The sequence below is a fragment of the Diorhabda carinulata genome, chromosome 5, assembly GCF_026250575.1.
Source record: "Diorhabda carinulata isolate Delta chromosome 5, icDioCari1.1, whole genome shotgun sequence".
Taxonomy (NCBI): Eukaryota; Metazoa; Arthropoda; class Insecta; order Coleoptera; family Chrysomelidae; genus Diorhabda; species Diorhabda carinulata.
Window position 1 is genome coordinate 10,162,977 of NC_079464.1, and position 16,589 is coordinate 10,179,565.

At 31.7% G+C, this 16,589-nt stretch overlaps 3 protein-coding genes across 3 annotated transcripts; 1 reads left to right on the forward strand and 2 right to left on the reverse strand.

Moving 5' to 3' along the window:
• Window positions 1–749: 749 nt before the first annotated feature.
• LOC130894019 (thioredoxin domain-containing protein) lies at window positions 750–5,441 on the reverse strand. The gene is made up of 2 exons (XM_057800532.1): window positions 4,517–5,441; window positions 750–4,462 (listed from the first exon to the last, which is right to left on the reverse strand). The coding sequence occupies exons 1-2, from the start codon at window positions 4,938–4,940 to the stop codon at window positions 3,963–3,965; spliced, it is 924 nt and encodes a 307-aa protein (XP_057656515.1). The 5' UTR covers window positions 4,941–5,441; the 3' UTR covers window positions 750–3,962.
• A 50-nt stretch (window positions 5,442–5,491) lies between these two features.
• Window positions 5,492–6,137, forward strand: LOC130894067 (uncharacterized). The gene is made up of 3 exons (XM_057800627.1): window positions 5,492–5,624; window positions 5,678–5,877; window positions 5,932–6,137. The coding sequence occupies exons 1-3, from the start codon at window positions 5,621–5,623 to the stop codon at window positions 6,028–6,030; spliced, it is 303 nt and encodes a 100-aa protein (XP_057656610.1). The 5' UTR covers window positions 5,492–5,620; the 3' UTR covers window positions 6,031–6,137.
• Window positions 6,138–10,133: 3,996 nt separating this feature from the next.
• On the reverse strand, window positions 10,134–16,438 carry LOC130894224 (uncharacterized). Its single transcript, XM_057800871.1, has 4 exons — window positions 16,035–16,438; window positions 13,199–13,323; window positions 13,061–13,132; window positions 10,134–10,292 (listed from the first exon to the last, which is right to left on the reverse strand). The coding sequence occupies exons 1-4, from the start codon at window positions 16,303–16,305 to the stop codon at window positions 10,230–10,232; spliced, it is 531 nt and encodes a 176-aa protein (XP_057656854.1). The 5' UTR covers window positions 16,306–16,438; the 3' UTR covers window positions 10,134–10,229.
• Window positions 16,439–16,589: the final 151 nt, after the last annotated feature.

The window sequence follows — 16,589 nt, forward strand, 5'->3', positions numbered from 1 at the left end:
TGTATTGGCTTCGGTTTCCTTTACTCTCTGAGGACTTTCGATATATTCCATATGTCTGAATTTGTGTTTTATTTTTCGGACTCTCCTTTTTTATTCCGGATTTTGTGTCCTGTGGGCTCTTCCAGCTATCTTTTTTTTTTCTAATCAATTTTTTTAGATCATAGCTTATATTTTTGATTCTGCCATATTTGTCTGCTACAGTCGTTGTGGTACTTCGTTCTATCGCTTTCTATCACTTTTTGCACTATGAACAGAGAACCACTTACTATGAAACTCAACAGAATACTAACTTTCAATGTTATTTTTATGTTTTTTATTCTGAATAATACAGTTCAGGTATTTTATTCAGTCATAAAGTTTATCGATATTAACCGCCCCTTTATAAAATTACAAACCTGCTAATGTAAACAGAAATAATTAAGCTATTTAAAAGTGGTACGTGTTATGGCTTAATAAACATTTTTTCCATTATTGGGCCGTTATTTCCATTATAAAAATAAAGGTCTTGCCTGTGTTACGAAAATCTTGTCGGTCAGTGTAATGAAACATTCAAAATATTAACATTTTCTCAAACCTTATTGAAAAAAATTTTCTTAATTCACCGATACAATATTATTCGTGAGACTGAGCATTTAATAAGTAACTTTTTTTAGATATTCACTTCTGTGTGTGTGAACATTAACTAGCATCCTTTGAAATTTATTGCAACTATAATTATCGGATGAGGATTATAGAAAGTAAAAAACCACTTTATTATAATATATTTTCTTCTTTAATAACAAACAAGTTTATAAAAAATATTAGAACGATATTTAAGATTAGAATTTCTAAAATCAGATTTACCTACGATATAATGACAACCGTTTGAATTAAAAATGAATTTCTTATCAAAATATTTCAGTATTGACTTATCTAAGTTGGAATTTCTAGAATTGTTAATGGTATTCTTACTGAACACACTATTTACTACCACTACAAGCACTTTCACAATCTGATGCTAAAGGTGAGCTTTGTTAGAACAATCCGCAGCATACAACACACAAAGCTCTGCGTTCGTACATTCAAATTATTGAATTAAAAATAAAGTATAGCTGCTATCTATATACAGTAGAACTTCACTAATCCAACTTCGGATGGTTGAACTCCTCGCTTAGTCCGACCATACGGCCGCCGCTTAGGGATGGTAAACGAAAACAACATATCGATAAATATCGTATCGATCTTTTAAAACAATATCGATTTTTGGAGACTAAAAAATATCGATATTTTTCGAACATTAAAAAATATGGAGACACAATTAATTTTTTCAGTTTTATTCGTTAATTATGAAAATAAATATTTTTAGACGACGCCATCTGAAAGTTGTTCGTTCTGTATTCATTTACATACCGAAAGTTGCGTTTTGAGTGTTCCATGTAGTGAAAGTGACAGTTCCGTACTGCAAAACACTTTCGGAACGCTCTGGAGTAGATAACTTTCACTTCCTTAAATATGACTCTAGCCACTTCAATGTTGACAGTTTCACTTCGATGATTTTGCATAACCTTAAATTTTTAATGTTCTGAAATTATTTGTTTTATCCGAAGTTTTGTCTAAATTGAAGAATAACAATCAATGATGATGAAAAAGAAAATATCAATGATGAAGAGTTACTCGAATCCACGCCACCTGATCTCACCGAAGAAAGCAATACGGCCGTTCTTAATTCGTTGCCGGATAAATCTCGTGCAAGGTACTAAAAATAGTACGAGTTCTTTATAAAGTGGTGTCACCAGAAAAAAATCATGAATAAAATAATCCTCTATTATTTATTTTCTTTCATCAATTTAATTGAAAATGTTTTTGATCTTATGCGTCGTCTAAGAAATGTTGTGTACACCTTGGACTCGTCCAACAAAGTAGCACATTCAGTCATTGGCATACAAATAACTTCTAAATATTGTTTATAAAATGAAGTTTTTAGTAATGTCAGAAAATAATCATTTAAACAGAGGTTAGTAATCTGAATTTTATTCAAACCAGTAATCATCTGTTATAGACATCAAAAATACTCACTCTTTAATATACTCTCCAATTAACTTGCTGGTAAAATATTATGACATTAAGTGGAATACATAATAAGTATAAAATATTATGAAGATCTTGAAAAAATATTGAATTTGATACTCGAAAATAAATATCGATATAGTCACTATCGATATTTCAAGATCAAAAAAATATTATTTATATATTATGTATATATATTTATCGATTATTTTTTGAAAAAATATCGATAGTTTAATATATCGATATTTTACGCCCCTCCCTACCGCCGCTGCAGTCCCGCTTAAGAACATTTATTACCGTGTAACTTCTCACGTTTTAATTAAGTGCAAATCAATTGTGTGTCAATGAAGTACCGCAATAAGGTATGTACAGTTGTTAAACTTCCACTCAGATTAACAATATCTTACCGCATGATACCAAACCATTTTTATAGTACGGTCTATGTAGGTACTACTGAATATTACATTTTCGTGTAAGATTTTTTAGTGTGTCGACGTTTTTTTCCGTTTAATTATTGTTTTGACAGGGAAAAATATTTCAGTTAACAATTACAATTGAAGGGTCCAGGGGAAAAACGGCAGTATTCCATTTTTATACGAAACTCCGCACGCAGTATTATTTTATGCCACTTTGGGTTACTACCAGATAATGAAATCGTTAAATGGTAAAAACCGCTTGAGTCCATAAAAGAATAGCTAAAACATACGCTATACTTGGGAAGAATGACATGAGTCCTCGCGTGTATTGGAAAACGGCATCAGTTCATGTCTACGGTGATAATTCGTATGACGACGCGGCCCTGTTCACTAGTTTTTATTGCATCAGCCGTTAGTTTGCATGTATTGTTGCTTTTTGGCAATATTATTAGCTAGGCCAGTTTATTTGGTATAGTATTTACAGTTTTGTACACAATGGATAGTGACTACTCAGTGTCAAGTGAAAATGAAGCTGGTTCATCAAACAGAGAAACGAAGAAACGCAAAAAAACCGGTAGAGGGCGAGATGTAATGAAAATTTTGCGTGCCACTACCCATGAACTTGGATCTGACTGTTTGTGTAAAAGTTTTCGCTGTTTTACTGTTGTTCCTGAACCTGAACGCCGTAGAATCCTTCGGGAATTTAACGAACAATAACAAACAACTTACCTTACTGGTCTAATCAGGTATTTTTTTTTGTTCTAGGTAACACTGACCAACAAAACTCTTACCTTGGTGGACTCATAACTCGTGATGTTCCAGTATGTATGAAGGCTTTTTTATCTTTACACGGAATCACAGGCCGTCGAGCTAGATACATAAGGGAGTCGTTGCTTGGCTAACAAGTATTTTATTAAAAATGATATCTTATGGGAAATGAAAAATTGCAGCTGTAGTCTTTGTATAATTCATCGTCAGGCATTAGCCATTAAAAATATGCCAGTTTCATTAAAAACTGTTCTTGAAGAGTCAGTTTGAATAATAAACTTTCTAAAGTCTCGACTGTTAAACATGAGACTGTTTAAAATCTTGTGAGATGATATGGGAAGCCTTCATATTGCTAATCATCTTAGAAACATGGGAAGCTCGGTAACACAGTACTTTCCTAATAAATTGGGTACCAATCTGGAAAAGTATTTATGGGTTAAAAATTCTTTTCTTATAAATGAAAAGCCCCCAACTTTATGCTTTCAAGAATACGAAAAACTTATAGAATTCACTTCTGATTCTTGATTTTTTAAATAAGAACAATCATAAAAAAAACAGTTCAGAATTGAATTACATTTTTTTGTAAAAAAGGAGTCATCAATTTTGTGGTGCATATGCACTTTTACTGAAGAACTATCACTGAAATTAGTCAAGTTGTATTGTAATAGTAGTAAACAGTGTGTCAGTCTTAACTACCTAATTACCAAATATTATTACAAAATCTATAAGCTTTTACTTATTTTTAGACTTTTCTTTGCTCTTTTTATCAGACTTCTTTTTTTCGGGTTGCTTTTTCTGTACAAACTTCATGGCTAGTGATGAAAATAATCCTAACAAAAATGTACCTAATGCTAGTTGCAACAACCAAGGATTTTCTTTCATATATACCACCACCATTGTTACAAAATCATCAAAAGGTGATTTGGGCAGAGGAATTTTTTCTGGCGTAACATTTTTATACCAGCTCTGAGCAAAATCTCTCAGTGATTCAACATCATATTTATGTAAATGATAGCGATACATTTTACCTTGCCTAAATAAAATAAATGCAGGAACAGTTGTTACATCAAACCTTCTACCTGTTACTGCACCACTTCCACCTTTATTGACTCTAGCTATGTTGATTCTTGACTTGATGTAAGCACCTACTGCTTCCCATCTAGCTTGTAAGCGACTACACTCCACACAATCTGTAGAATAAAACATAACAAACCAATCTCCAGTAGTTGCGCCTAAAAAAAGTTATTGTTAAGATATAATGTAAAGATAAGATACATTTGCATTACCAGTTGAAGCTTGTGTCAGATGTTCGAATGTATTATCTGTCAATTCTTTAGATAATGGTTCCTTATTGGTAGTAAATGTATGCAATATGTACTCATCGTTTACAGGTCCGTCATAAAGTAATGGAATGCCATGTCGGAAAAACACCAATATAGGTTCTTTATCAGGACTATATAACCTACTCAACTGACTATCTTCAACTTTTACCACCCATGCATTCAACGTTTCTACTAAATCTTCTCGTAACGAAGTTAACTCATTCTCAAAATTATCACATGGTTCACAGTACTTTCTTGAAAATAATACTACAACATATTTTTCAGTTCGTATCAAATTTAATACCTCGTCGTCTTGAACTACTTCTAAATGACATCGACCAAAATTAAAAGCTTGGAAAAGAACGGTAATTAGAATAATTATTTTCATTTTAATGACTCTTATAAAAAAATTATAGTTTATTAAGTTCACTGACTTTGAGGTTATTTTCAATCACAAGTCTTCTAAATCAGCTGACATGATAGCCCACAGATAAACAGTAACCTTAGGCCTCTCTTATTATTCATCAATCTAGATAGCAGACTATCCAGGCTAGTGGAGCACTTATAATGATTCAAGATCCTCTGTACATAGTTTGCATTAAAAATATCCCCTAATTTCAGATTGTATAAAATGATTCTTCGGTTAGTGTGACCCACAGACCACTAACTGTGTTAGTTTTCTCAGATATTACCTATCAATTCACTCAAGACGAGACTCAAAAAAAGATGGAAGCACGGTCTTACGTGTAAGATGGAAGATATCAAATTTAATATTCAAATTTAGAAGAATTATTAGAAAAACACGAAATTGTTTTTTGGTATATTTAGTTTTTTATGTAGTTTCAGCCCAATTAAACTTAACTTCAAAAATCAAAAAACTAATGCAAAGGCGCATGCACACACACTTTTCGCCAAGTTCATTAGAAATTTGCTTATATTTGATGTATTTGAATGATTTCATCGACAACATGTATCATAGATTAATGGGTAATTATTAATTTATCTATGGTATATATATCCAAAAATGACTGTTAACCTAACCACAAAAATTCAAATTTGTATACAAACATGGGTATGTCTAAGTTATCGTTTAAAATTCACAATAATACAAATTTTACATTTTAGATCATACTACCGCTGCCCAGTTAATACAAACAATGGTAACATTTAGAAAAAAAATTCCTTCAATCATAAATGAAGTCAACAATAAAATAACGAAACAACAATTAGAATATTTGGATAGAATCAAGATTAATTTGAATAAACCAGAAATTAATTGTGACATTCCTGAAGATATCTTTGAAAAACTAAAGACAAACCAAAATGTGAGTGTACGTTTCTTCTACATCATTTTAATAATTATTTTAATTTTCTTTTAGGACTATGCTTTCAACAGAAATCTTTTCGAACAATTACAATTAGTGGAAATTATGAAATCAAAGAAATCATCAATATCAAAGATAATAGATGCAATTTAATGGAATTTCTTCGTTCTAAGATAGTGATTCTCAACCTTTTCTTTGACATATTACATTTTCAATAACTTAAAAACTTGGTGGTACATTAACATTTAGATAAATTTAAAAAACATAGTATTATAACATTATATATATATATATATATATAATAGTCTATAATAGTAATACATATAATACAATATATTTTATAAAAATAGCAAATGATAATTTTCAACGGAATATGAAGTAAAATAGCAACACAAAGTAATGAACATTTCATTTAATGATGAATTACAAACTACATTTAATGTAGAAGTTGATGTTTTTTGAAAATTTTATTCATATTTATAACACTAACACTTTTGAATCTCTGTTATTACACACTGAGATTAATTCATACCGTTGTATAGTTTATCACAAATGGAGTTTGAACCCAATCAAATTTTTTCATTTCTTAATTCATAAAACATTGAACAATTCTTTGCTTTAGTATTGTCAAAAGATCAACAACTGTTCGGAACTGATTCAAACTTTTCTACTACTTCCTTGTGTTCTATTTTTCCATAAAGAAATTTCTTTTAATTCCAATAATCTTTCGATAGAGACTAAAAGATTCTCTTTAGGTCCTTGCACACTTGTATTTATGTTATTAAAAATTACAAAAATATCAGTTAAATAAGCTACCTTGGCACACCACGTTTTATCAACTAATAGATCAGCAAAATAATTATTATATGTTGTTCCAGAAATACCCTTATCTCATTTTTTTTAATTCAAACAATGACCTAACTTCTATCCATTGCCTGGCATATTGTTTTAATGTAATTAATTATTATAAAATACTGCTCCAGTACTGTTTCCAATTCTACAAATATTAATATCTGCTGATTCATAGATCATTCTTTTTACAATTTTACGACAAGCAGGTAAGGTAAAAGTGCCAACAGTTGACACTAATCCACATGTTGACACTAATCGACATGTTGACACTTTAATTTCAAAATGTAAAAATAAGGTATTGGGCCACTGTACGTACTCGAATTTGGCGTCAATCTGCTGATAAGAATGTAGTTATTGTTGTCGGCCGCCCCCACAAGTTATAACATTTGATATAAATCATCATCATAGGAAAGTCAACAAATTTAGACTTTTTAAGTGAAATATTAATGTCCTAAATTTCAATAGAAAACCATGGTTAAGTTCAGTGTCATCATTGGGAAAACAGTTGTTTCGATTGTTAGGGTGATATTTGGATTTTAATAATTTCGTAGATCAAGACACTTGAATTTTTTAATTCAACGAAATGGAACCTTATCCCAATCTTGACATTTGGTTCCTGAAGTTGACATCAAAACGAAGTATCACGCTTGTGTATCAGTGATTCGAGGAATAATTGGAGAAAAAAGATACAAAACATTTTGTGATTCATTGAACCTGAGCAGGGTCGCAGATTCTTCCTTGTATGAATTTTGGAAGGAAGTACAAAGTCATATACAAATACATGGCAAATATATCAAGAACAACAATGAGGAATGTTTGCAAGATGAATATCCCAACCATAATGAGTTAAAGATTGAATCGACTGATAAATTCAATAATGTATCCAGGGAAAATACTGGGAAAGTGTGTGCTACACCTACTGGTGATATCGAGAGAAGTATATAAACAAATGACAGTGACTCACTTGTAGTGCTTCACAATGAGTATACAGAAGGTGGTACGAATACTGGTACACAATTGGTGTTTTCACCTTAATACGAGTATAATGTCAAACTATGGGATTTTAATTTGAAAACAATTAATTCAGAAAGGTATCTGGTCTCTTTGAGACACATTAAATTGCTTTTCAATCTTGTAGGTAATAATTTCTGTAAGTAACTTTTGTTCTTTGATGACAGCGACGGATGGTTATTAAGAAAGTGACGTTGACATTTGCATAGAACTATAGTACTGTTTAGAATTTTCAACCATATACCAGACACTCAGGAACAGTTTGCTCAGTTTCATTTGTATATGTAAATCTAAATTTTAAGAAGTCTTCGTTATACTTGCGATGAACATTGTAATCATTAACAGAGAAAAAATTTCTACTGGACACGGGTTCGTTCGTCTGACCGCTATCACTCTTATTATCATCATTGTTAATTTTTTTTTACCCATTTATCCATTTGATTTCAAAGTTCTTTTGAAATAAATATAATTTTATCAAAAAATTGATAAAAACCACAGGTGTATATTTCCATTTTAATGACAGTAAAGCGGATGGTGGAGATGTGAGGGACCAGAGTTTGTGGGAGGTAGAATGTGCAGTAAAGTCCCTACCTGGTGAGAACTTGATAACTGCAGAACTATTGAAGTGTGCCTTATAAGATACTGGCTAAAGTCATTTCTGAGACTGGAAAAATTCTCCGAAATAGCCCCGGGAGATAACCAGTGCGGATTCAGGAGAAAGAGATCAACAACTAATAAAATTTTTGTTATTCGCTGCATGTTGGAGAAGTGCTATGAGCACGATATTTCCGTACACCAGCTCTTCATAGATTACAAAGTTATGACAGTCTTAACTCTACAGCACGCTGCGTCTTTTTGGCATTCCTGCAAAACTTATTCGCCTGATGCAGATGACGTCAGCTGAGAACAAGAGCAAATTGAAGATAGCGAGGTAGACCTCACGAGAACTCCAAATAGGACGAGGTCTCAGACAAGGAGACGCCCTCTCGCGTATCCTCTTCAACCTGACACTAGAACGAGTCATCAGAAAGATCGAAGTTAATAGAAGAGGAACTCTGCTCGACAGAATAGTGCAGTACCTGGCCTACGCTGATGACATTGATCTACTCAGTCAAAGTGAGTGTAAACTGAAGGAAAGCTTTGAGCAGCTGGAGAAGGAAACCTGTAGAGCGGGGCTTACCATTAACGAGTCCAAAATAAAATGGATGGTTATGTAAAGGAACAGAAGAACTCCCCGGGGGCTTTCTAAGTAGACCGATATAATTTCGAAAATGTACCGTCGTTTAAATATCTGGGATCACTAGTGAACGAAAATAATAACATGGAAACAAGAGAACGTGTGAAAGTGGGGAACAGAGTATACTTCAGTCTCCAACGACTATTAAAATCACGTTTACTGAATTGGAGAACGAAAAAGCGGATCTATGGCACAATTCTTCGCCCGGTTATCATGTATGCTAGCGAAGCCTGGGTGTTGTACAGTCGCGAGGAGCGGCTTTTCACCACGTTAGAGCGAAAAATCTTACGACGAATATATGGACCAATATGCGAGCAGAGTGTGTGGCACACTCGTACATACACCGAGCTCAATCGGCTCTATGAAGACCCCAGCCTGGTAACAGAAGATGGCTGGATGATGTCGAAGAGAATCTTTGAGAGCTAGGTGTGACGTAGTGGAGACGCCGAGAGTTGAACCGTGATGACTGGAGGGATGTCAGGTCAAGGCTCTTTGAGGCCCATAGTGCCAGTGGTAGTAGTGTATATTAACTTTGAATTGAATTAATATATCTAATAAACTCTACTGTACACAAACTAAAACCAAAAGGCAAATAAATATGAATTTTTTACGTTCCAATTAGAGGCGCAGTCGTTTCTTGAACTATTAATTTATTATAACCATTTACGACAGATTACATTCCCATCATTTCCAGTCCTTATCATTTTAACAAATCGGCTCATCGCATACAAGTAGCACCATATTTATGTTTTATTAAACTTTAATATTTTACTGCATGCATAGAAATTTATCTTTCATGGTCTGATCAATCTCTTCCTTCCAGGTCCTTGGTCCTAGCTTTCTTCGGCCACCTGTCCCGCTCCATCCTCATCACATCTCCGTACCAAACCAATTGTTTAGTCTGTATTTGCTCTGAGGTCGTGTATACTCGACCTGATCTTCGTCGTATATCTTTATTCCGTATAGGACTTTGTATATTGTCATTTTTGTGTTTAGATTAATTTTCCCTAACCACAGAAATGAGTTCAGAATTTGTATAGTTTTTTTTCGCTTGTTGCACACATTTCTCATATGGTCTTGTTGTTCCATATTCAGAAATTATGCTTACTAGGTATTTTAATTGTTTACATCGTCTAACCCTATTTATTTGCAGTTCGGGGTCTCCTTGTGTCTCCTATCTGATCTATGAAATACACATAAAAATAATATAATTTTATTTTTTATTTTCTGTAACAAATAATATAAGAACAGTCTATAATATTCTTTTTATGTAGTTGAACACAGTTTTCAATAAAGCCAGTTGTGGAAAGGTTTCCTAAAAAAAGCAGTAATTAGTTTCTTTTATTTGCTTACTACTCAGTTATACTTAAAGTAGCAACGTGCAACTGTTGAAAAAATATTTAGTATGCAAAAATACTATATTTTCAACATCGAATGAAATCTAACAAATATTTATGTTTAAAAATTAATAACGAGCATTAATATTAAATTTTGAGTGAGTCTAGTTTGTTTAACCGAATCAGGATTCTAAACACATTTACTATCTTTTATTATTTTATTATTTTCAATTAGATATTATTCTTAGATTTGAGTATTTAAGGTTCTAAATGTAAATAACAAACAATAATTATGGAAAATGGTAGCGATGACATCGTCCACTTAGCCATTAGCTAAAGTGTTAAAGTCACAAATGAACCAAATCTAAGCAACCATGCATGTTGTCAGTATCAAAGTGGATGGGTAACTGCAGTGTTCCACAAACTCTTTGTGTTCAAAGTACATCTAAGGTAAATTGTTAAAGGAACACCACAAACAAAAAAACATTTTTAAGTAATAATAATCAACATTTATTTATTAATAATCGAAACAATGTTTATTATCAATCAACAAACGTAAAGTTTAAATTGCAAAAAAGGTATTTAATGCGAAATATAAGCCTCGAGCATAGATGGTATAAATTTGGAATAATAGTTGCTCTTATCTCTTCGTTGATCGTTCTGAGGGGATCTCTTTTTTGGTTTTTATTGTAGTAACAGTCAAAAATCCTAATTCACAAAAATAGGTCGTTGCAAATGGCAAAAATATTGCAATAGCATGATTAGAAAGCAGAGGATATTCATTTTCCACACATTGTCAAAAATGTTCCGAATCTGTTTCTGAAAACATTAATTTTAATGTGCGATCTGTTTTCATTTCCATCAGTTCTTCCTGCTCATTTATTGGTAAGTATCCAAAATGAATGCCTTCGTAGAATGGATTTTGAACCCAATCCATAGGTTGCAGATCAATCTTAGGGAAATGGAAACATTTGAGATTAGATACGCGTGATCACCGATATCAGTGGACTCATCAACTTGTAGCGCAAAATCTTCACTTACTCTCAATTTTTCAATCAACGTCGATTTAATATCGTTAAATAAACTTCTTTATTAGTTTTTTGGCTAATTTTTATCTTGACAATTTTATGCAGACAGGTAAAACTAAATTTTCAGCAAGAGAATGCGGCCTTTTGAATTTAATTAACATGTTAGCGATCAAGTAGCTTTGCTTTCTATGTTTTGTCTAAGGTTTTGAAAAACAAACTCATGAGATTTGCCTACTTCTTCGATTGGTCCCTCAAACGTTGAAACTACGTTTTGTCTTTTTGGACTTCTGATGGGTGTTTAGTGGTTAAATGTCGTATTAGTTTACTGGGCACCATCGAATTATTACCTCAAGTTTCTCCGCACCCAAGACATTTTGGGGTAGTAGTAAAACCGTACCTTATGTAGCTTTCGTCATATTTTCGATGAACAATTTTGATTTTCTTTTTCGTTGATTCTTTTTCTTCTTCATTACTTTCACTTAAAAAACTTACACTACGTTTGATGAATTTATCCATTTGTTATAATATTTATTTTACGCCATAATAAGCAACGAAACAAAAGCGTGCCGTGACTTTAAACGGCGCAAACGTACTGATTCGACGAGAGTACGGTTAGCGGGAGGCCTCCACCGTCTGCGTTAAACGAAACCACGCAATAAGATGAATGAAACAAAAACTTATTTTTCCGAGGCACACCAATTAACGACGAAGATACACCAGTGTGCCGCGGTAAACACTTTGCGGAACACGGGATTAATGGTATATGTTTCACACCCAGAGGTCGTTCTGGGTGACTTAGGTTGAGTAACAGAGGAGACGAAACTAGCTATATTATAGTTTTAACTTGCAGTCTCTAATTAATTTTAATAGAATGTTGAATACAGTCACCTCATTTAATGCCAATAAACTCATGGATTTTTATTTGATTCTCAAACATTTCTTCTCTATGCTGGATATACTTACTACATTAAAAGAAATGTGTTCCAAATTGCATATAGGTTTATAACTATCACATAAGTTGGAATCTACTATATTTATTTTATAAAGGTGTACTGGATAACATGCATGTCCAAACTTGAGTCTACTTATAGTGACTATGCTACTTCAAGGTAACTCATACCAGTATTGACTGGAAATATCTGGATGTAATTGTATATATTTTATTTCTTTCTTGGTACAATATTTGTACCAAAAGTGCTGCCATCCTTGATTAAACTCAATTTTTCTTTGATAATACTTTCTTCCGATTATTTTGTTATTTATTGGCTTCTTTTGCTAAATTGTCTACATGCTCGTTATGAATGAGTCCGATATGTGATTTTATCCATAAACATTTTTATCATTCTTTTATGCGTACCTCATTATCTTTCAGTTTAATTCTTAAAATAGTTTAATTTTCAATGAGAACTGATAAGGAGTTCGATATTATCATAGATTTTTTATAGCCATATCGTTCAATAAATTTTAGAGCTTCCCATCGCTTTTGCAGAGAAAATAGAGGTCAGACAATTAAGTTTGCATTGCATTTGTAACTGCCTTGATGGTACACACTCGAAGTGGTTCTACTGGGGTAGATTTCAATGCTGATGAATATTTCTTTGTCTATTTTCATTTTTTTTCTCGAGATACTATATATTTTAGAATTGTACTATAGTTTTTATGATTTATTTTGAAAAATATTTTATTTTGCTGAAAAAATATTGATTTATACTACTCACTGTAAACAATGGAACCAACTGACTTTTCTTGAGACCACTTATTAATAATGTCAGTACAAATAGCACTTTATTCTGAAAAATATAAACAAAATATATCAGATTTCACTAGATTATATTGAAAGCTTAAAAATAACTTACCCTATATATAACTTCATTAATAAAAACGTTTTGTACTTGCTCATGAGGAAAGAAATCTCTTTTAACTCCAACAACTTTTATCTTTGCAATTTCGATTCCTATATCTTTAATTACAACTAGATTTTCTAAAATTATAAAAATAATAACTTTGTCAGTAAAAGTCTAAAGATACAATGTTCTTTCTAAAACAATTTCAAGTTAAATTTAATATAATAGACGAGGCAGTTGCAGATAAGAAAAAAAAATAAAAATAAAAAAAAATTTGAAACAACTGAAAATACAGGTGTGTATGATAAGTTTTGTTTGTTGATAACTCACAGAGTTGACTTGTTTTTAATAAAGTTGACTGTAAGAGAACAAAACTGATTTGAAACCAATGAAAATACAGTAAGTTGCTATTGCTATATATATGATTATACTTAACATTTAAGGTGCTATCATTCGATAATCCATACAAAAAGTGCGCATTAGCTATTTCAGTATTAGTTAATACAAGCAGTATTGTTAACTTAACATAACAAAATCAGATCTAGTGATATGCTGATATTTAGGTTTCACACTGTAATTATCAATAATCAAATCAATATACATGTTTTTTGTTATTTCTTGAAACCAATGTATGTTTTTATCTTGAAATTAAAACACCCTGTACACTGGCATTAATACCCAAAAGTACCTGGCCTAACCGGTATAGGGGTAGTTGCTTGAAAAATACCACTGTATTGGAAAGTACACAATCTATTCAGCATATTGGTCATAGTTATGTGATACTATACTTTTATTTAAAAGGCCTTAGCCCAACCAATATAAAATCTGAACTAAATTTTACTCTGGCTGGGACTGCTCCTTCTTTATCAACAGTAAAATATTGGGTAGCAGAGTTTAAACGAGGCCAAACAACCTGCAAAGACTAGTATAGCAGTGGTCTACCAAATGAGGAGATGACTCAACAAATGTTGAAAAAAATCGAAAAAAACTGGATTATCGTCGTCTAAAAGTGTGGAAGCTAGCAGACATAGTACGTATTTCAAAAAGTGTGGCATATCAACTGAAAATTTTGACATGAGAGCTTTACGCAAGTTGAGTACCGCGTTTGCTCATAATGGAACAAAACAACGTCGTGAAGATGTTTCCATCGAGTGTTTGGCAATGTTTGATAGAAATAAAGCCGAATTTTTGCGCCGTTTCATAACCATGGGTGAAACGTGGGTCCATCACTTCACACCCAAAACAAAAGGACAATGGACTGAAAAGGGAAAATTGGCTCTAAAGAAGGCAAAGATCATATCATTTGCAGGTAAGGTCATGGCGTTGGTTTTTTAGCATTTGCATGGGAAAATTTTCATTGATTGCATTGAAAAAAGAACTGTCAGTGAGTATTATGTGTACTTATTGCCACTTTTGAGTCTTGTTTCATCAAGACATGCACCAGCTCACACATCCGTTATTGCATTGGTCAAAATTGATTAATTTAAGTTTCAATTGTTACTTCATACACTCTATTCGCCAGATTTAGCCCCATCGGATTATTTTCTACTTCCGAACTTGAACAAATGTCTCAGTGGTCAAAGATTTTCCAACAATGTACCTCTTCATTGGTTGGAAGTTAATGGCTATTTTGATGAGCTTGATGATTCTAATTAAAAAAAGGATATTGAACTTCAATGAAAACTATCCATCTTATATAAATAACAAGAACAGATAACATGTTAAAAATCATATTCCTATAAAAAATTGGTAATAAAATGAAAAGAGAGTTGGCATACAAATAACTTTAACACTCTTGTAAGAAAACATCAGGAAAATCAAAGTTTAATAACTGTTTAGAAAATTACCTTAATATAAATAATTTCCTTTTATTGAACTCCCAACACTTTACAATAGGTATTGTGAAATATTTAAAATTTTAATATAATATTTTGTAATTACCCTGAAGAAATAATCAATTGTGAATTGGATTTCTCAATTGATACATGTAATTATGAGAATTAGGCAAGTTTGCGAAATTTCAATAGATTAATTGGAAGTTCATTGAATATGGATGATAAAATTCTATCAAGATATATAAAGATAATGAGGTAAGTAAGTTATTTTAAAAATATGAAAGATTTGTTTGATTCACATTAAGAGCCTATATAGTGTTATGATTTTTTGTAAAAAAAATAATAACTAATTTTACATAAAAATTACATAAATATTAAAGGAATTACACTATAAGTTTTCATTCAGTACCAGTGCAAACATTTTAGGGGGAGCCATAAAAGCTCTTTCTGTTCAGGCATTTCTACATTTAGAAAGAGATATAAATGATACCCGACAAACATTTTGTTTTTAAAAATACTTTTAGTTGTACTTACTAAAAAATATATTAGAAAAGACTTACATATTGCACAACATTTTACTTCAATAGTTCAACAAATTTGAAAGACTTTGAGTTTATTTTTTTTTGTGAATGGGCATGAAATTGATCGAAATTTAAAAAACTTCAAGTGAAAACCTATAAAAAGTTATATTTTACAACTCAACAGCGGTTAATCCAAATACTAGTTGTACAGTATAGAAAGAAAATTTTTCTCATATTTGTATTGTAACAATGTTTTTAAAAATTTAAAAAGATGACAGTGATAACAAAATAGGTTCCATTAACAACTCCCAGCAACTATTAAATGGTTTTGAAAATATATTTCAGTCCACTTCAATATTTCCTTGGATACTTTAATTCCTATCAAAACTAAGATGTATTCAAATTTTTGCCTCAGCTCACGTAACGTTAAATAAAAATATTACGATAAGTAGATTATTTATGGGAAGCGATAAATTCTGTGGGTATTCTTACCTTCAATAGTCATGTTACATACTGTATAGGTTAAAATTAAAACAAAACATAAAATTGCGAGTATAATACAGATGGAAACAATGTTAACGAGAAGTAAAATCATGTCGATACTCGCAATTATAAATATTATGATACATCTTTGGTATATCGTTGGTCCACAGTGAATTATTCTAATTTTTAAACATTGAGAAACTTCTTGAACTTGTAATTTTAACAAATTCCCATTTATGTCCTTGAATACGAAATAATCCTTATTTTTTGTCTTATCCATTTTCCCACCATGGTTTATAAAAATGTATATCTATATGTTTGTATGATAAAATTTATCTATAAATTATTTTCTTAGGTTAAGTTCAAATTTATATAGCAAAACTTCACAATTAACCTAATAGAATATACCACAGATCATATAACTACCACAGAACACACCCAGGGTAAAACTCATTGAACATACCCTAACTTGGTATGTTCTGTGGTATAACTACTATTAAATTTTCACCTAGTTGACCTATGAACTATAGCTTTGTTCTTGCTTGTGCTTTGCGAACGGATTAT

Coding starts and splice junctions, on each gene's coding strand:
- LOC130894019 (XM_057800532.1), bottom strand. CDS start 4,940: ATGAAAATAATTATTCTAATTACCGTTCTTTTCCAAGCTTTTAATTTT. Junction 4,463..4,516: donor TCTGACACAAGCTTCAACTG/GTAATGCAAATG, acceptor AACTTTTTTTAG/GCGCAACTACTGGAGATTGG.
- LOC130894224 (XM_057800871.1), bottom strand. CDS start 16,305: ATGGATAAGACAAAAAATAAGGATTATTTCGTATTCAAGGACATAAAT. Junction 13,324..16,034: donor ATGTAACATGACTATTGAAG/GTAAGAATACCC, acceptor TTATAATTTTAG/AAAATCTAGTTGTAATTAAA. Junction 10,293..13,060: donor AGTTGGTTCCATTGTTTACA/GTGAGTAGTATA, acceptor TGCTTTTTTTAG/GAAACCTTTCCACAACTGGC.
- LOC130894067 (XM_057800627.1), top strand. Junction 5,878..5,931: donor AACTAAAGACAAACCAAAAT/GTGAGTGTACGT, acceptor ATTTTCTTTTAG/GACTATGCTTTCAACAGAAA.